The 19039-nt window shown below is 49.8% G+C and overlaps 8 protein-coding genes across 8 annotated transcripts; 4 read left to right on the forward strand and 4 right to left on the reverse strand.

The window, feature by feature from the left end:
- Positions 1-442: 442 nt before the first annotated feature.
- Positions 443-2222, reverse strand: N7518_003885 (tubulin alpha chain; the record flags this gene model as incomplete). The annotated part of the gene is made up of 7 exons (XM_057184812.1): positions 443-900; positions 954-1457; positions 1517-1588; positions 1643-1730; positions 1788-1941; positions 1999-2057; positions 2211-2222. The coding sequence occupies 7 exons, from the start codon at positions 2220-2222 to the stop codon at positions 443-445; spliced, it is 1347 nt and encodes a 448-aa protein (XP_057046262.1).
- Positions 2223-3489: 1267 nt separating this feature from the next.
- On the reverse strand, positions 3490-4515 carry N7518_003886 (thiamine transporter TPC1; the record flags this gene model as incomplete). The annotated part of the gene is made up of 2 exons (XM_057184813.1): positions 3490-4206; positions 4276-4515. 2 exons carry the CDS (start codon positions 4513-4515, stop codon positions 3490-3492), a joined length of 957 nt encoding a protein of 318 aa, XP_057046263.1.
- A 402-nt stretch (positions 4516-4917) lies between these two features.
- N7518_003887 (putative Gamma-butyrobetaine hydroxylase subfamily) lies at positions 4918-6396 on the forward strand (the record flags this gene model as incomplete). Its single annotated transcript, XM_057184814.1, has 1 exon — positions 4918-6396. One exon carries the CDS (start codon positions 4918-4920, stop codon positions 6394-6396), a length of 1479 nt encoding a protein of 492 aa, XP_057046264.1.
- A 597-nt stretch (positions 6397-6993) lies between these two features.
- Positions 6994-7922, reverse strand: N7518_003888 (PICOT family protein; the record flags this gene model as incomplete). Its single annotated transcript, XM_057184815.1, has 2 exons — positions 6994-7068; positions 7125-7922. The coding sequence occupies 2 exons, from the start codon at positions 7920-7922 to the stop codon at positions 6994-6996; spliced, it is 873 nt and encodes a 290-aa protein (XP_057046265.1).
- Positions 7923-8305: 383 nt separating this feature from the next.
- N7518_003889 (RNA exonuclease) lies at positions 8306-10468 on the forward strand (the record flags this gene model as incomplete). Its single annotated transcript, XM_057184816.1, has 1 exon — positions 8306-10468. The coding sequence occupies one exon, from the start codon at positions 8306-8308 to the stop codon at positions 10466-10468; it is 2163 nt and encodes a 720-aa protein (XP_057046266.1).
- A 466-nt stretch (positions 10469-10934) lies between these two features.
- On the forward strand, positions 10935-11452 carry N7518_003890 (Rieske (2Fe-2S) protein; the record flags this gene model as incomplete). The annotated part of the gene is made up of 2 exons (XM_057184817.1): positions 10935-11159; positions 11210-11452. The coding sequence occupies 2 exons, from the start codon at positions 10935-10937 to the stop codon at positions 11450-11452; spliced, it is 468 nt and encodes a 155-aa protein (XP_057046267.1).
- A 368-nt stretch (positions 11453-11820) lies between these two features.
- N7518_003891 (cytochrome and DOMON domain-containing protein) lies at positions 11821-13185 on the reverse strand (the record flags this gene model as incomplete). The annotated part of the gene is made up of 1 exon (XM_057184818.1): positions 11821-13185. The coding sequence occupies one exon, from the start codon at positions 13183-13185 to the stop codon at positions 11821-11823; it is 1365 nt and encodes a 454-aa protein (XP_057046268.1).
- Positions 13186-13436: 251 nt separating this feature from the next.
- N7518_003892 (uncharacterized protein) lies at positions 13437-18623 on the forward strand (the record flags this gene model as incomplete). Its single annotated transcript, XM_057184819.1, has 10 exons — positions 13437-13635; positions 13686-15349; positions 16021-16295; positions 16356-16606; positions 16657-16866; positions 16944-17037; positions 17080-17342; positions 17402-17701; positions 17768-17914; positions 17977-18623. 10 exons carry the CDS (start codon positions 13437-13439, stop codon positions 18621-18623), a joined length of 4050 nt encoding a protein of 1349 aa, XP_057046269.1.
- Positions 18624-19039: the final 416 nt, after the last annotated feature.

The raw sequence follows: 19039 nt of genomic DNA on the forward strand, positions 1-19039 counted from the left end.
GTTATTTTCAATATCGTCTATCGATGCCATATTCACTGAAAATACACTATTCTCATATTTATCTTTCCCTTTTTCATACATTGTGACGCATCGTGTCTTAACAGAACTATATCTTGTCTTTTCATCATACATATATCCCCATATCGGCCTTCAAGCTTTTGTTCGTTATTCTCTGGCGGCCTATTGATCATATATTCGCATTCAGGTTCATTCTTGTGACTTGGCCAATAAAATCCTTCATTTTCTACCTGTGTTCAATCCATCACATCTTCATCTCCATGTAAAATTGTGAGAAAACTGCATGTCTAGCGGGATCAACGACTTTTTGCATAGAAAGCCAGAGAAGGCCACGTGAATCCTTGATCATTCCATGTCACACAAGCCCGGCTCATATCAATAATAATTTCAATGTGTTGGAAGCAGCAACGAGACAAGTGCAAAATCAGTACTCAACAACTACAGGGTCGCTATCCTGAGCCACCTCCTCGTAATCTTTCTCAAGAGCCGCAAGATCCTCACGGGCTTCAGAGAACTCGCCTTCTTCCATCCCTTCACCCACATACCAGTGGACGAACGCACGCTTGGAATACATAAGGTCAAAATTGTGATCGAGACGACTCCATGCTTCCGCAATCGCGGTGGTGTTAGACAACATACTAACCGAACGGTCGACACACGCAAGTTCATCGTTCGGACGACGCATAGGCTTTTGATAGTTGATGCCTAACTTGAATCCGGTAGGACACCACTCAACCAAACTGAAAGTGCCCCTAGTCTTGAGGGCGTGGACAGCCTGAGTGCAGTCATGGGGTACAACGTCACCCTTGTAGAGTAGAGCCACAGCCATGTACTTGCCCCTTCGTGGATCGCAATTCACCATCTGATTGTTGGGTTCAAAGCCTAATGACCGGGTCAGCAAAATAACAAACTGGGTTGAAATAGTATTCACGCACATTGGAAGGTGAGATCCTGCACCTTGAAACTCTCGTGAGAGCTGCGCTGGCTACTGATTACCGGTGCGTACGAGATCAGTGGATAGTGGATGCGCGGGTACGGGACAAGATTGGTCTGGAACTCGGCCAAATCGACATTGAGTGCACCATCAAACCGCAAGCTGGATGTGATGGAGCTCACTACCTGGGCAATCAGACGATTGAGATGCTCATATCCAGGACGAGGAATATCCAGGTTGCGTCGGCAGATATCGTACACGGCGTCGTTGTCGACTAGGAAGGTACAATCGGAGTTCTCAATCGTGCTGTGGGTTGAGAGAACGGCATTGTAGGGCTCTACCACGGCAGTCGATGTACGCGGAGAAGGGTAGATTGAGAATTCCAGCTTGGACTTGCGCCCATACATACTGGTCAGATGATCCAATAACAGTGAACCAAAACCGGACCCTGTACCACCACCAAAGGAGTGGAAGATCAAGAAGCCCTGCAGGGCATGGCAGTTCTCTATGAAGACATTAGCTGAGAGTAAGTCAGGGTTAAGGCTCGAGTTAGCATGTTCATACCGGCCACATAACGAATGCTATCGATCACGGCTCCAGCAATCTCCCTACCGACGGTGTAATGGCCCCGGGCATCTGCCGCATGTTAGCTGGGTTACTAGCTTTCGCTCGAATACTTTTGATTCATACAGTTGTTTGCAGCATCTTCGTTCCCGCTGATCAGCTGCTGGGCACGGAAAAGATCACGGTAGGTGCCAGTGCGGATTTCATCGATGGGCTAGCACTGTTTATTCAGCTGATATGCCTTTTGACAACTTTGTGGTCCGTCACATACCGATGGGTCAAGATCGACGAAGATGGAACGGGGAACATATTTGCCGCTGGATGTTTCAGTAAAGAACGTCTCGTAGGATCCGCTTTTTGCCGCCTCGTCGGTAACATCTGGATCGATGAAGCCATCGGGCTTCAGACCGTGTTCAAGTAGATACCTGTGTTATATCATGATCAGCGGACATATCGGGATACTAGGCAATGAAGAGACGTACAGTTCCCAGGCAGCATTACCGAGCTGCGTGCCGGCCTGGCCAATGTGTATATGACAGATCTAGTGGATTGAAGTGGATATTAGCGTTTCTTGTTTTGGTTTCGTTTTGGGTATTGAGTGGATGAGAGCCAGTGTAGCTTGGTGTGGGGAAGTGTATAGGCGAGTCAACGCCATAGACACGATAAGTCTAGTAAAATAGTAGAGAATACATACCTCACCTCGCATTATGGCTTGTTCTGACAAGTTTTGGGATAAAAATGGGAATGAAGATGAGGTTCTGGGGAGATGTGTAAGAGAAGATGTCGGCACAAAACAAGCTGGTCTCTTTGACGTGGAAGCAACCCAGGTCAGACTTATAATGACAATGGCAACGGCATTCAGCTAGAAATTCCCATCAAACTTGTCTCAATACATGCAGAATTCTAGTATCTATTATGAACCATGGCCCCAAATCATCCTACTGGTCTCAAAATCCCATATGATACCATTCCTCATCAATAAAAGGGCACGCTATTATAAGAATGCCTACAGGAAAAGCTCGTCATTAGCCTCTTGCCTAGCACAATCCCAGGAACTCGGATCGCGTGGTTAACAATGTCTGAGGTCTGTCCCATTCCACAAGCTGACCGCTTTCATCAAGGTATAGCGCAAGCGATGTACAAAGGAGATGACGGTCTGCAAACTCCTGCTCAGTTATGGCTTGCATCATAGCTTCTGGCTCCCAGTCCACACAAGAATATGGCGTGAGTCAACAGCATCATCCAAAGAATAGTCGGATATCCCGGCATACCTGCTAGTTGATGCCAGGATGGGCTTTTCATCACCAACCCAAGTGTCAGGGCAAGAAGCTAACACTCTCCCAGTGACCAATTTGATATCGAAACGGCTGATCGAACACTGCCCGCTGTTGGTTATCTTCTAGCCTCTTTGTTTCAAGCGCAGTATGAGTCATGTGTCTGCAATGAACTCGGTGGTGAAATCGCGACCTAAGTTAAATCTCATGGGTTCAGACATGAGAAAGATTCCTGTCGCAAGTCGATAGATTGCAAATCTATGATGTAAATATATCACATCTACTTGGATGGAGAAACACCCCACTACTGTTCCTATATATATTTTGCAAATTTCAAGTCGCTTTCAATATATTCTAGCTAGAACACTAATAACGGGGAAATATCTGAAAACACAATCAATTTAAGAAGCCTTTGAAAAAGAGTTTCATCGGTCTCTCCAAGAATCTGCTTTACTGTCTTTGTATGGCCCCTTTGCCCCGTTCATGCTCTCCTGGAGATCTGTCCATTCGACCGACGAAGCCCTAGATTTGATCGACAAGTCGAAGGACGGAAAAAAAGTATCAAAAAATCAAATCAGATTAATAAGTATTATGTGACTTTTCCGCTTGTTGTATAACCAAATCTTGAACCCTCTAGTGAGAACGCCATAAAATGATCCATGCAAAATTATTACTAGTGATACAAGTCGAAGATTCCCTTCAACTGTCAGCAGCGACATTGAGCTCTTGAAGAACCTTCAATGTGTGCTCATAGGTCCACATCGTCACCGCACTTGCCGGTGCCGCCTTGAGTAAACTGACCGTCAAGCCGCGGTACAAACCACGCACGCCCTGGATGCGAACAATCATGGCAATACTTCGGAGGACGCCGTTGTACTCAGGGATATTTCGATGAACGTAACGGGTCCTTGTTGGACCCTGTACCTGCAAGCGCTTTCGCACGAGATCTAGGGGGAAAACACCCGTCTTAGCCAGTACACTGGCCACAACACCGGCTGCGGCGTCGCCTGTACCAAACGGCAGATCCTCCCAGGTCATGACTGGTCTAACCGCCTCGTATGTTGTGAAAAAGAGTCCCATGTATGGCACAATTTGTGCCACAGCGGCAGAACACCCCCGGAAGAATCCTGGTGCGCCCTCCTGCCGAGCGATCTCAACAATCGAGGCGCGAAGCGAGCTATACACACGGTCCGGGCCCTGCGCGGCAAATCGCGTGCGGAGGAGGTCAAGCGGGTATGTCATTCCCGTGGCACATCCGCCTCCCACTGCACCGGAAATGAAGGATTCGACAGGTTGGGGGAGTCTGTAGGAGCCAAGTTGGGCGAGGGCTTGGGTTGTTCCTCGATACGCGGTGAATTGCATCGCACCATAGCAGACATACATCATTTCGGCAGGAATATTGCCCTTCCAAAGGCCCTGTGAGAACAAATCCCCGTTAGTATATTGACATTAACGTCGGGAAGCAAGGTAGTATTTTCAACGTACAGTGATTCCCTCTTGCTTCATAATCGTCCGCATAGTGGACAATGTCCCCTTATAAACAGGCCCATTGACACTATTATGGGACGCAGGGTCTGACAGCGAATGGATTTGCAACTGCAGTCTGATCTTCACGACGTCTAGCGGCGCAATACAGAACCGCGAGATCAGCCCTGCAATCCCGCCGGCCAATACGACCTGTCGTTTGGTGCCTTCATCTTTGAGATGTTCGCCACCGGCCGACATGAGTTGAAAGTGCTTTCTCTTACAGACTAGAGATGTCTGTATGGTGGTTGGGTTAGGTTAAGAATATTGAAGCATGAAGACCCATGTTGAGTCGTTGAGTTCGCCTTGGGAATGTTTAAAAAAAAACAACAACAACGTCAATTGGGCAATTTACGTAAGTTCCGGGCTGGCCCCGGCGAAGAATGATAACTATGTTTGCCTGAGGTATGACTATTGGCCTGAGGTGTGGATTCATGCCTGAGGTATTAGTTTACCGCCTCAGGCAGGAACACATACTACTGAAGCCGAGGTAACTTATAGCTTCCCTCCATTTGTCCCGCGTGCTCCGCGAGGTAGATTTTGCTCTCCCTCTCTGCCATTTCACTGATAATCTTTTCTTCTTAACTGGTTCACAGGCCCTTCATGCATCGTCTCCGATCTTCAGCCACCTTCTGGCAATTGCCAAGGGCCTTATTATACTCTACCCCGCGCCGTAACTTCATAGCTACCCCGAGTAGGTTCGACAGCCCCGTAGAGCCAGACTCTCACGACAAATTGGAACCTCTCGTCCCAGGAATTGACCATCCACTTCCCATACCACAAGTCTCCAGCAACTCTAAGGGGGACGTGCCAGACCTCACCCCCGATGCGGTGACAAGAAAAATCCATGGGAATGGCGTCCTAAAAGCGGGCAAAAAAGAGTCGATCTGGACTGGAAAAGAGGAATTGTACTTGCATATGGACAAATACACAACACTCAAATTGCCATATACTTACCTGCGCGATTCATGCCAGTGTGTAGTGTGCAAGGATCAACACTCGAAGCAGCGCTCATTCCGCACAAGTGACATCCCCAAGGACATTGCTCCAAGCTGGGTTAATTGGGATGGGAACAGGCTATCAATCCGGTGGGACAAAGACATTGGGGGGTCTCAGACTGTACACGAATCAACCTGGGACCGTGACTTTCTAAAGAATCCCATTTTCAACACTCATGATCAGCACCAGAGCGCGAACTCCAAACCGATCATGTGGGGACAGGCTAAAATGGAGAAAAGTCAACATTGGGTGTCTTACCCGGACTATATCGCCGATAATTCCAAACTTGCCACAGCGATGCACCAGTTGCAGCGTCTGGGCCTTATTTTTGTGAAGGATGTTCCAGACTCACGATCGATGGTTGAAGCTATTGCAACACGAATGGGACCACTACGAAACACCTTCTACGGATCAACATTCGACGTGCGCACCGTCCCAGAGGCAACAAATGTCGCATATACAAACCAGTTCCTTGGGTTTCACATGGATTTGATGTATATGAACGAGCCACCCGGATATCAACTCCTCCACTGTCTGCAGAACTCATGTTCGGGAGGCGAGTCGCTGTTCGCCGACACATTTTCGGCTGCGAAACTCATGAAGGAGCAATACCCAAAAGAGTATCGAGTGCTAAGCGAGCAGCGGCTGGGATACGAGTACAGGCACGAGGACCACATCTACTACAACGAACGACCCGTCTTTGAGCATGATTTCGACACAGACGAGCTGCGCCATGTCAACTATTCGCCCCCCTTTCAGTCTCCCCTCCCGAATAGCCATGATGCTGAGCATGTGAACAAGCTACGAGATGCGCTTGCGAAGTTCACTTCGATTATTGATAATCCAAAGAGCATCTTTGAGCTCAAGCTCAACCCGGGCGATTGCGTCATCTTTGATAACAGAAGAATCGTTCATGCCCGCCGCCAATTCAATGCCAGCGTGGGGTCTCGATGGTTAGCAGGCGCGTATGTCGATACGGATGCTCTGCTATCCCGCTTCGCTGTCTGTAAGAATCAGCATCCGTATGTTTGGACGAAAAAGGCACAGAAAGAGTTGGCGGGTAACAACAGTGGCAACAACTAGACAAGGAGCGAAATATAAGGAGAATAAAGAAGTCAAGAGGGTGGGCAAAGAGGGGAGAGAGGCTTACAACAGAAGGTTGTATAGTACAAAAGATGAAGATCGATTGACCCAATATCTGAATCGTGCCCATGAGTCGGCATCATTTCCTTCGTTCCAGCAGTTGGTCGAATATACGAAAGTGATGTATTGTTAGTTTGGGCTGTTCCAAGTTGTGGGCCCATGATCCATGCCTACATATGTACATAGAATCAAACGTTGTAAATATATTGTATTGATATTCTTGAGACCCGAGTGGAGGTGTAGTGCAGTCATTCAACACAGTCATTGCGGTACAAGGTAAGTTGAATTACCAGTGCAAGCATCTGAAGAGGATGTGTTGGCCCACAGGGATATTCTGTGACAATGTACTGGTTTGATTCGACGCTGGTTATTCCAATTTATAGCAAGGACGTGTCCCGCAACATTGCGAAGGATAGATATGATCAGACATGCGTATGAGCCGTATGAAGACAAAAACGTTTATCATTATGTTAGACTTTTTAGCATCTAGCCCCAGAGACAGGGGTCATGGGTATCGTGCAACGACCAATCAACCACTCAAGCAGCCGCGGTGGGTTTGCTAACTGAGTGATCATTGAGGAAATCGGGGTCGCTGTTGATTTCCTCGCGGACCTATACCATCGAGTTAATAATCGAATCAAAGAAGTGGAGTGGGACGGAACACGTACAATATCCAAGCCACCCACCAATTCCCCATTCACCCACAATTGAGGGAAGGTTGGCCACTCAGCGTACTCCTTCAGACCCTGGCGCACATCCTCATCGGCCAAGATATTGAAGAAGCCGTACTTGACACTACGCTCGCGTAGAATTCCAACCAGCTGCCGACTGAATCCGCATTGTGGGCTGCTCGGGGTTCCTTTCATGAACAGCATGACAGATGCCGCGTTGACCAGTTGTTCAAGGCGGGCAAATAGTGCCTCCCGGGATTGTTCGGGTGTCAGGGTGGGGGCAGACGCGACGGCGGTTGCATTAGCCGCATCAGCAGAAGGGGGCTCAGCAGCGGTAACAGGAGACTGAGTAGCAGTGAAGGGGCCATCCTCACGAGCAACAGCAGACAGCGGCGGAGGAATGTTGGCTTTCACACCGTCCATCGGACCGACGGCACCCGGGACATTTCCGCGGCCAGCGTGGCGCTCGACAGCGTCACGAACCTTGACGGCATCACTTCCACTGATCGACTCTAATATTTGGCCGCTGCGTAAGCACACAACGAACGGCACGGCTGAAACGTCATACTCTTCCGAGATGTCAGGTAGCTCCTCGGCGTTGATGCTGACAAACGAGATAGTGGGCGGGGTAGTGGCGGGGTACTGCGAAGCGAGGGCTGAGAGCACTGCGCCCATCTGCGCGCACGGGGCTGCCCATGGAGTATGGAAGTATAGGACAACTAAGGCAGACGGCGATAGGGAAGAAAGATGCGAGGAGAAGTCGGCCTCAGACGTGATTTCGATGAGTGTCGACATGTTGGATGTGTGAAAGAATGAGACAACTGGAACTGATGGCAAAGCCGGGAATCGGCGATGAGAGGTATGCTTCGAAGACAAGATCGAGCAGTGAAGGCGAGCCCGAAGTCGAGAAGCGAAGAAGACGTGTCAGAAGAATGGCGTGATGGATACCAAAAATAAGCCCCAGATTTCCATTCGGGTTATCAGATCGTTTGGCGTCTCTGGCGCCTCTGGCGTGCCGTGTGGTGTATGTCAGCCGGAAAAGTCTGCGACATCGGCAGGGCTATTATCCGATATACACGTGATCTAAATCAACAGCCGCACGTGACCTTATCGCATATCATCATGAATTTCCATGCCGCGATGCTGAGCGGCGAGGAAACTGCAAATCCAAAGACAACATGGGAAAAGAGAGGAAGAGAAAGCTCAGCTCGGACGATCCGGTTGGTCAACCTACAGCTCAGGTATTCGGTGTCGCCGATACATTGTCCCGATTGCAGAGCGATAACCCGATCAGCGAAGGTTCGAACGGCAGCCATGCGTCAAAAAAGCGCAAAAGAGTCGATGGCGAGAAAGTCAAATACCCAGATCTCACATACGTCGATGGAAAATTAGTGTCACCTATTCGAATCGCCGATCTGCAGGGGTTGCTTCTCTATTGCTTCGCCGATGGTATCGCACCCCAATGGATCTCCGTGAAGCATTCTGGCCATGTGCGCAAGGTAGTTGTACTGATGGTACCTGGCCTCGAGATGGGCATGTTTGATGGGACAATCCCTGTGCAACGTGCATCAGTCACCGGGGAGCTAGAAACACAGGAGCCCAAGATCAATGCGCCGGAAGCCACCGAGGAGGTACCTAAAGACGAACACGCTGCTGATTACGAGAGATGGAAGCAGGGCCTCCCATTGCCGGATCGCTCGCATCGCTTCAATCCTCGATCTATCACACGTGAAAACCTCCCTGAACCACTTCAGCCCCTGGCCGACATGTTTCCCCATATCTGGCCTGTCAAGGCGCCAGGCGACAACAAATACAACAAGGTCCATTCGCCACTACAGGCAATTCTTATGTCCTCGCCCCCCAAGACAAAAAATGATGACTCCCGTGCGAAGGGCGCACGGCCCGCAAAAGTTGAGAAAGGCTTCGTTCCGAAACGAACACCAATCACAGCTTTTGTCACTTCACGCGAGGATCTACTGGAAAACGACTTTATCTTGCACCCTGTTTTCTTCTCTTCCGATGAGGAAAAGTCTTCCCAGATGGAGGCTCGTCAGCGAGGCGGTCAGTTGGTGGAAGATGGATGGGTGGATACTCAAGTTCCAACCCTGGAGTCCGCTCTACCACCTGATATTGAAATTGAGAGTGGCAGTGTGACTGTTGGTCGAGACATTTTTGCGCTTGACTGTGAGATGTGTATTACAGAGGGAGGTCAGTCCGAACTCACACGCATCAGCATGGTCGGCTGGGACGGCGAGGTGGTCCTTGATGAACTAGTCAAACCAGCACGGCCGGTGATCAACTATCTCACACGTTACTCCGGAATTACCCCAGAGATGCTCGAGCCCGTCACCACCACCCTTCGTGATATTCAGCAAAGGCTCTTGACTCTTCTCACGCCGCGTGCGATACTCGTAGGACACTCCCTTAATTCCGACCTCACAGCACTCAAACTGGTCCACCCGTTCATTGTCGATACCAGCATCATTTACCCACACCCACGTGGTCCGCCACTCAAATGCAGCCTGAAATGGCTCACCCAGAAGTACCAAAACAAGCAGATACAAAACGGAATGGCCGGGCATGACTCCGTTGAGGACGCCCGTGCTGTTCTTGAGCTTGTGAAGTTGAAGTGCGAGAAAGGCGAGCGATGGGGTACCAGTGATGTTTCCAATGAGAGCATATTCCGTCGACTATCACGCTCTACTCGACCTAGTCATCTCCCTCGGCCTGGAGAGGAACGAACAGGAGCTGTGGTTGACTGGGGCAACCCCGAACGTGGCTTTGGGGCTCAGGCAACTGTCTCGATTGGATGCCTGGATGACGATGCAGTCGTTAGCGGTGTCTCCGCGGTAATCAATGGAGACGAGTCCCATCCCTCCATTCCAGGAGGTGGTGTTGACTTTGCCTGGGCTCGGATTCGTGATCTCGAATATCTTCGCGGTTGGTGCAGCCGCCTCCCTGATCCAAACAACGCCAACGAATCCACAACTCTTTTTCCTCCTCCCGAAGAAACAACGCCGACCACAACCTCTGGCAATGGGGACTCGACAGATCTTCCGCGGCCTGACGTCTTGGCTGACACTCTTTCCCGGACCGTCTCCAACATTTCGCGCATTTACGACTCTCTCCCAGCTTGTACGCTTTTCATAGTCTATTCCGGTACAGGTGATCCACGTGAAGTGGGCCGTTTGCAATCCATCCACAAGAAGCACCGTGAGGAATTCCGGTCTGGCAAGCCATGGGATGAGCTGACATACAAATGGACCGACGTTGAGGAGCAGGCTCTAAAGAAGGCTTGCGAGCGTGCTCGCGAAGGTTGCGGTTTCATGTGTGTGAAATGATTTAGCCGAAGCTACGTATGCCACACTCCAAATGTCCTACGCTACGATTATGATTCTCATTTCGCTTCCATCTCTGTTGTATGATCCTCTACAACTGCTGCTAAGAACTCGATGTGCATGTTTCCTTACAATAGAATAGCAAAACACCCAGTAGGATCCAGGTCAAACACAAAAAACGTTCCTTTGGCCACTGGAAAAAGGGATATGTAAAACTGCAGAAAGAGGACTTGATATATCCGAAATTTTTATGTGAAAGATTGTCCGCGTAACTTGAAGTGCAGCCTCAGAAGTCATAACACTTTCATTAACGTATTGTAAGCTACTAAGTTGCCCATCCAATCCGTGTTCTGTATATATCCCGTCTTGAATATCGGGATGTGGAAGTCCCCACACCCACAGGAATTTGTGGGGCGGAAGTGGGAGATTTCTCCCGACAGCAACGGACACGAACCTTTCGCCCTTAGCAATGAATCCCTTCAAACGGGCAACCGCAGCCTGGCATCCTGTTGGTCTTGCATCCGAGTTTCCGAGCATCGATGATGATGCCCGGATTGTGCCAAGATGCAAAGCTTTCAATATTCCCAAGACAAACGACGCCATAGAGCGAGTTGAAGACATTGACCTACCAGGAGAACTGAAGGACCAAGTCCTGGTGTTCAAATACAAGGGCAAATACCATGCCATTGATCATGTGAGTCAAACAGTTTTTCCAATTGGAAGCATTGAGCTCACCCATTCTAGCAATGCCCCCACTCGTCGTTCCCACTTTCACAAGGGCACCTCTTTGATATTGAAGACTTTGGCATCGTGCTCAGCGCAGGTCTCACATGTCCCAAGCATGGCTGGTCATTTGATTTATTCTCTGGGCGTGCTGATCGCGGCAACTACACACTCAAGGTGTGGGAGGTACAGCTGCGCGACTCATCGGCACTTGGAAGTACGGACCAAGAGGTTTGGGTGAGGCAGAAACAAAGAATTGGTTAACATTGGCCATTAACATTGGCCAATTTTCCTTAGTGACTTATCATAAAAAGTGCACCAAGGCTGAGTTGACCTTCCTGGAGTGATTGAATTTAAGCAGGCCATTTAAGCTACTCTTCGCAACTTGTTCATCTAACTATCCATATCAAAGTATTCATATGGGTAGCCTGTCGATCCCTGCTATAGATTTTGGCTCGAATGCGACCCATCAAATTTGTGGAGCTCGGGTGGTTTACGAAGTAGTAATTGCACGAGGGAAGAAGCTTGTCTCCATCCAGGGGTAAATTGGTCTCGAGTTTCTACCCAATCAATTAATCCTTGGGCAGTAGGCCAACTATCTGTATATTTTATGCAACATTCAGCCCCATCTGTCAAGCATTACTCATTTTCCTGGCAGCCAATTGCTGCCTATAAAAGCACCAAAATGTCACACCTAGCGCCTCCATTAGGATGAATCCCGCCACCATCTCGATGCTCAACGAGTCATACCCAGTCAATACCATGCCAATCAAAAGGTTCGCACACCCGCCGACCATCTCCATTCTACCCAGCCAAATATGAGCGTACGAGACCCATGTCCGGGCGCGGATTCGGACAAAGGTGACATGATGCCACCAGCCTAGCAGAATCTGTATGAGTAGAAACGTCACAATCGTCCCGCCGAGGAACTGGTGGGTGGTGAACATCGCCGATGCCTTCGCGGAATCGGAATCATGGCGCTTGTTGTGACTGTGACCGTGCTCGTGCGCTTGATTCAACGCGATGCCGGTTCCCGCCCCGACTATCATACAAGTAGTTGCCAGACCCTGCAAGATCCAGTGGTAGGTGAATGAGCGTGGCGAGCCACTTCGCAAGGCGAGGACGCCGACGGGAAGAAGAAAAAGGAAGCTACCCGCCATCATGATCCCGTGGGTCCTTTGTAAGGGCGCGGTGGCCTTGACCTTGCGCCAGGTGTTCGCTGCTGCAGCAGTGATTCCGGAAATGCCGATCGGGGTATCTGAGGCGCCCAAAGCCTCGATATTGGGCCGCAGTGGTGGAAATGAGGGATAGTAGTCCCCCGGCTGTGTCAGAGAGCGGGCCATGTCGACGTAGAACCGTCCCCAACCACCATTACCCGCGTGGTGTGCATGCATGTCTAATGGCGCGTCAAAGCTGTACATGGGGAATTGCTGCTGGTTGTTCCAAGCCCATATCCAGGGTTGTGAGGATGAGAGAGGCGATATGGGCGACGTAGGCCAGCGAGCACAGGAGTAGCAGACCAAGGAAAAGTGGGCAGACTTGGGCCTTTGAATTTCAGCAATGGTGTATTGTTCATGATGCACGGATGGCGAGGCGGACATCCAAGAGGCTTGGAGAAGGCGAAGATCGGCTCCGCCCATGTCGCCGTGGGTGATCAGGCGAGGCTGGTGATGGCCATCGACGGTTCGGATGCTTAGCACGGGATTCTCACTGGAGTTGGGATCCCCGTAGACGATAAACATCAGGGAGCCTGCCATTAGAGACCCGGTGCCGATGGCTGTCCATCCGAGATCTGAGTCGCGAGTTACTGAGAGACTGAGGTAGATGTCGTGGGTGGTGGTGGAGGTGTTGAAGTGTGTAGAAACACCCAGACAGAAATTCACCTTGTCTTCCTTAGCACCATGATGGCCAAATTGGCAGTATTGGACGGGTTCAGCTTGGCAGACTGTGTCTACTAACAGCAGAAATAGAGGGACGAAATAGACCATCAGCTTCATGACTAGACATTCCTTGCCAAGGAAAAAGAGGAAGACAGTGAAAATAACATATTCATGCTAGCCTTTATTATTTCCGAAGGAAAAAAGAGGTAATCTTGTCTTTTGATGCATTGATGCATGGGAATGACCGTGCATGAGTGACCTTACAGGCTTCGGTGCTTGGCGTAATTCGTATCTTTCAATAACAATTCAGACAACAGACGACAGACGTGAGATGTGAGATGTGAGGTGTATCAGCCATAATCTATACAATGGGGTGGACTCTGCTTTTACTATGGGTATTTCTGGGGGGTGCAATTGCCAACATCCCACACTATCAGCTGAAAAGTGCTACCAAGATTCCGCCCGAATGGACTAGGCATAGGCGAGCTCACCCGGACGAGATGGTTGATGTATCAATTGGGCTCGTCCAGAATCGATTGCCTGAGCTCGAAGAGAGGCTCCTACAAGGTCGACATCCTGTATCCTATGGAATAAGCATAACTCACATACCTCTTCAGTCTCTGACCCTTCTCATCCGGATTATGGAAGACATCTCTCAGCCCAAGAAGTCCAGCACCTCATACGGCCTGCGCCAGAGTCGATTCTCAAGATCCAAGCCTGGCTGGATGAACTAGAACCCCTTAGAGGGGCCAACATCACAATATCGCATGCGGGTGACTGGCTAGATCTTGCTATGCCTGTCTCGTGTCTTGAGCGGCTACTCAAAAACGAATACTGGGTCTTCGAGCAGCCGGTGTCTGGGATTCGAGCGATTCGCTCACACGAATGGTCTCTACCTGCTGACTTGATGGATGTGGTCGATGTGATTACACCGACCAACGTTTTTATTCACCCGACCGTCCAATTTCGATTGGGCGCACCTCCAGCCTGGGAAGAGGAAGGTCATCTGCCGACGTATCAAGACCTCATCGATGAAGATCTATTGGATCGCGGCAAACTGGAGATTCCGACCCAGGAGGAACTATCCGCGAATCCCACAGTGAAAGAGGCCTGCAATCGCCTGGCCATTTCGCCCCTCTGCCTTCGGGTCCTTTACGGGACATGGGGATACGAGCCTCAAGCTCCCGATCGCAACGCAGTTGGCATCGTCAATTTCCTCGGCGAGGTGGCCAACCGGTCAGACATCGCTCTCTATCTAGATCGATATCGTCCGGACGCGGCCGCAGCACATGCCGAAACTTCCTTCGCAGTGGAGATCGTCAACGGTGGGGATGACCAACAAACGCCCAATACCCAAGAGCAGATGAAAGCGAAGAAAGGTTACGAAGGTGCGTTAGATGCCCAAACTGTCCTAGGGATCAGCTGGCCCACATCCCTGATTACATATAATGTCGGGGGCGACCCCCCTTTCCACCCACTCAAAGTCCACGCCGAGAACACCAATGAACCCTACCTCACGTGGCTGCGGTACATGCGGACAGTGGAGCATCTGCCATCCGTCATCTCTATCTCCTACGCCGAGGATGAGAAGACCGTCCCGCCTGAGTACGCTCGGCGGGTGTGTGCGGAATTCGCCCAACTAGGCGCGCGAGGGGTGTCCATTCTGGTCGCCAGTGGCGATTATGGAGTTGGACGCAACAAGCAATGTCTCGACATCGACGAGAAGAACAGACGCTTTATGCCTAGCTTTCCTGCTAGCTGCCCTTATGTCACGGCTGTGGGAGCCACGCGGTTCCTCGAACCGGAAATGGTGGCTTTCGATGCTCGGAGCAGTTACGCGAGTGGCGGTGGTTTCAGCGACGTGTTTGCTCGGCCAAATTACCAGCAGGTCGCTGTGGACACATATCTGCAACAGTTAGATCGCCGGGGGCAACAAGCAGGTGAGGGGAATTTTGATTATACAGGCTTGTTCAATCGTCACGGGAGGGCATACCCCGATATCGCAGCCATGGGGTACCATTTCTCCGTCATGTGGAATGGCACTGCCCACCTCCAGGACGGGACAAGCGCGTCAACGCCCACCGTCGCGTCCATCATCGGTCTGGTCAACGATGCATTGGTTGATGCGCACCGATCACCGCTAGGATTCCTGAATCCTTGGCTCTACTCTTCGGGATATGAGGGATTCAGGGATGTTAGTCATGGATCAAATCTTGGGTGTAATACCTCGGGATTTCCGGCTACAAAAGGGTGGGATCCTGCTACGAGACTAGGAACACCGGTACATATATATTCCGTATCTCGAGTTCTGGTTTGTGACTGACATAGTCGATTTTCCCAGTGGTTCCCTAACCTCAAGGATCTGGCTCTGGGATCACAGTTTCGACCTATGCGCCCATGGTATTATCTACCCGACTTGTGATTTTATTCATGATGTAGTCACTGGAAAGGGAGTATCCGTGGACAAGTACGGGCTAGATCGGGTCACATGTGTTGATCTTAGATTATTGAGTATGGGAACAAATGAGGTTTTGATTTCATGACATGTATATTGCTCGACTATGTATCTTTCTAGGAGAAAGGGGGTTTTATCTGTTCATCGCGTATGCAGTCGCGTATGTTGATCCTCGGCCCAATATAGTCACATGATCATGTTCATTCAATCAACAACAACACGGTCTACCCACGGTGGATAGCGATTGATCCTGGAAACGTAGGGCAATTATGGAATTAATCTTTATTTCGTGAATAAAACACGCATGCATTGTTACTGTCATCGCGGCATGCATCGCACTACTGCATAGTCACCACCGCCGTTGCCATCATTGGTTGGCCAACGTCCCCGCTGCTACAAGACCTATTGTTTTTTTTTTGTTTCAATTGGAGCAAATATAATGGAAAACAGCGTTCCTCCACTTTCCACTATGAACTATAGTAGCTTGAGCATTCTAGTTCCCAACAATGACGAGCTCCTACGACGAAGAACAACAACCTGGGTCCGAAGATGTCATCAACCCCATGTTCTCTGAAGAAGCAGAAGAACCTGCACCATGGACCGACAAGTTTGCTCCTTTCCCCGAAATGCTGGATCACAGTAAGGAAACTAGAACAGCCCTCGTGACATTCCGTGCGGTCCTCATTGGAGCAATTTGTGGGATCCTAGTCAACGGATCAAATATTTATCTAGGACTGAAAACTGGATGGACCTCATCAGGAATCTCCTTGGGGTATGATATCCTCTTCTTATTAATACACTACTGCCTAGGTTACGATCTAACTAATCTAAGCATATTGCAGTCCGTTGTGGGTTTCACCGTCCTGAAAAGATGGCAAACCCACAATCACCCGTTCGGTCCGCACGAGAATAACATTGTCCAAACTATCGCAACTTCCTTGGCGGGTATGTCAAATGTGTTCATATCGGCTATCCCAGTGACGTATCAATTGGGCTTGCTGAGTACTCCGTCGAAGGATTTCGTGCGCAATGTGCTGTTAACCGCCGCCGGGGGATATTTTGGGTTGTTGTCGGTTGCCCCTTGTACGTGACATCCTTTTTATCTATGTGACATCATTTAATGTCTTGAATAGTGAGAAAATTCTTTATTGAAAAGAAATCGGCGCGAGATCTCAACCTAATCTTCCCATCCTCGACTGTGACGGCGCTGACAATCCGGAACATGCATTCCGCAACTGACCATGCAGCTACAGCCGTACAACAGATGAGAGTGACTCTGTGGGCATTTTGTGGTGCAGCGGGGTTGAGAGATCTGTTCGCCGTTAGCTGTAGGGTTGGTATGGGTAAGTTGTCTGGGGTTTGCTGTCGTATACTATATTTGTAGCTAACAAATAGGTATTCAGGAGTGGCACATCTTTAGCTGGCTACATGCAATGGGACTATTTGCAAACCTTGCAATTGCGGCGGAAAGCTGGGGCTGGTTCTGGAATGGACTCCTGCTATGATCGGATCTGGTATGTTGGTTGGGACTAATGTTGCTGTCTCGTTCTTCGCAGGCTCGGTTCTGGCATGGTGAGCCCGATCTTCGATATTAAATACTCCGTTGCCATTGTCTCATGTCTTTATAGGGCAATCACCGGGCCATATATTGTGTCGCAAGAGATGGCATTTGGCTCACCCGTCTCATCAGAACCGTACTGGTCCGGCTTGATGTCCTACACCTCTATGTCGTCTCAATATGCAAACTCGGAACACCCCAGCCCACGATATTGGCTGCTCTGGCCAGGAGTGACATGTATGCTGACAGTAGCATTGACCGGTATGGCCCACATTTCCCCGTGTCTACTGCTTCGGTTTCTGATCATACGATGGCTCTAGAATTGCTATGTCAGTGGTGTACTATGTTCCAAAGGAGTCATGTTTCTATGTTGCGGCTGCTGAAGCGTATCTGGAGCCGCAAATTTTACGTTCCTGTACCAAGTGAGGAGGGCAAGGACGACGAAAAAAACCCCGACCAAATTGCTAGCTGGATGTGGGCACCTGGGCTTCTGGTTGCAGTCGTGATCACCATCATGAGCATGCAACTCGCATTTGACATCTCGCCGATAAGAACCATTATCGTGCTGGGGTTAGCGTTTTTCCTCTCTCTTGTTGCCATACAGGCGACTGGTGCCACCGGTAAATCATCACCATATCTCTATGAAATCTAATTTGCGCACGCTAAGATACAATGTTTGGATTCAGATACCACACCTTTAACCGCAGTCGCAACTGTTTCGCAAATTGTCCTCAGTGCGACCCACGGTGCCGTCAGCGGTGATGTGTCTCTCTACCAACGACCGAATCTACTAGGTGGTGCATTAGCCAACATCGGTGCCAACCAAGCCTGTGGTATATCATCTATCTCCTTCTTTTTCTCACTCCCCGGGTAGAGGAGCTAATATCTCCGACAGACCTAATGGGTGACTTTCGCGTGGGCTATCTTCTGCAAACCCCACCACGGCTCCAATACATTGCTCAACTCATCGGAACACTATTCGCCACAATTGTCGCGCCGGTCATCTTCAAACTCTTCACTACCGCTTACCCATGTATCATTGCCGAGGGCGCAAATGGTAACAGTACCGATGCTGCCGCCGCTCAAGGCCGCCGCTGTGAATTCAGCGGACCCTCCATCGCGACATGGCGCGTGGTGGCTGTCGCAACAACCTCTGGGGCCTCTGGGCAGTCGGCCATTCCAGAAGCGAGCGGGCGATTCGCTGTGCTGTTCGCAGCCGTCGGCGTGATGATTGTGTTACTGCGGAATATGCTAAGGACTTTCCCAGCTAAGGTATATTTGCCTAACATGATGATCATGGGGTTGGCTTTTACGATGCCTTCGCCGCCGTATGGAATTGCGATGTTGATGGGGGCACTGGGGGCACGCATGTGGAAGTGGAGGGAGGAGAGGACGTTTGAGACGTATTCATCATCAGTGGCAGCGGGGTTAGTGGCTGGGGAGGGGATTGGGGGTATAGTGAATGGAGTTCTGACGATTGCGGTGGGCTGGGGAGGAGATGGCTGGGGTACTGGTTTGGGATGTCCCAGTGGACGGTGTTAGCGAATTAGTTATGGTTACGCATATCTAGAACTTTCATAAAGTAGTTTTGTCACTGGTTTTAGTCAATGGGTTTCTGCACACGGCTTTGATTTCAAATAATATTTACTAGATGATAAGTTGACAACGCAGAGAAATAGTTATACCAGGTAGCCAAACTACCAAGACCATATAGACCATCTCAATAAATACTCTCATGAGGAGCTTCTGTATTGTAGTTATAAGCCAGGGACTACCGTGGACGGTTTGTTGATTGAAATAAATGAAACCACTACTCCTAGACGGCTGTATGTATTGACATTTATATCTCCTAAGGCCCTTAACGAGACTAAACCATCCAGCCAACCAGACCGCAACTCTAGCAAAAGTAAGCCATAGAAGATTGGAACACTTTGGCAGACAAAGAAGTAAGTACTTTC

The sequence above is a fragment of the Penicillium psychrosexuale genome (assembly GCF_028828465.1).
Source record: "Penicillium psychrosexuale strain IBT 29551 chromosome Unknown utg000002l, whole genome shotgun sequence".
NCBI lineage: Eukaryota > Fungi > Ascomycota > Eurotiomycetes > Eurotiales > Aspergillaceae > Penicillium > Penicillium psychrosexuale.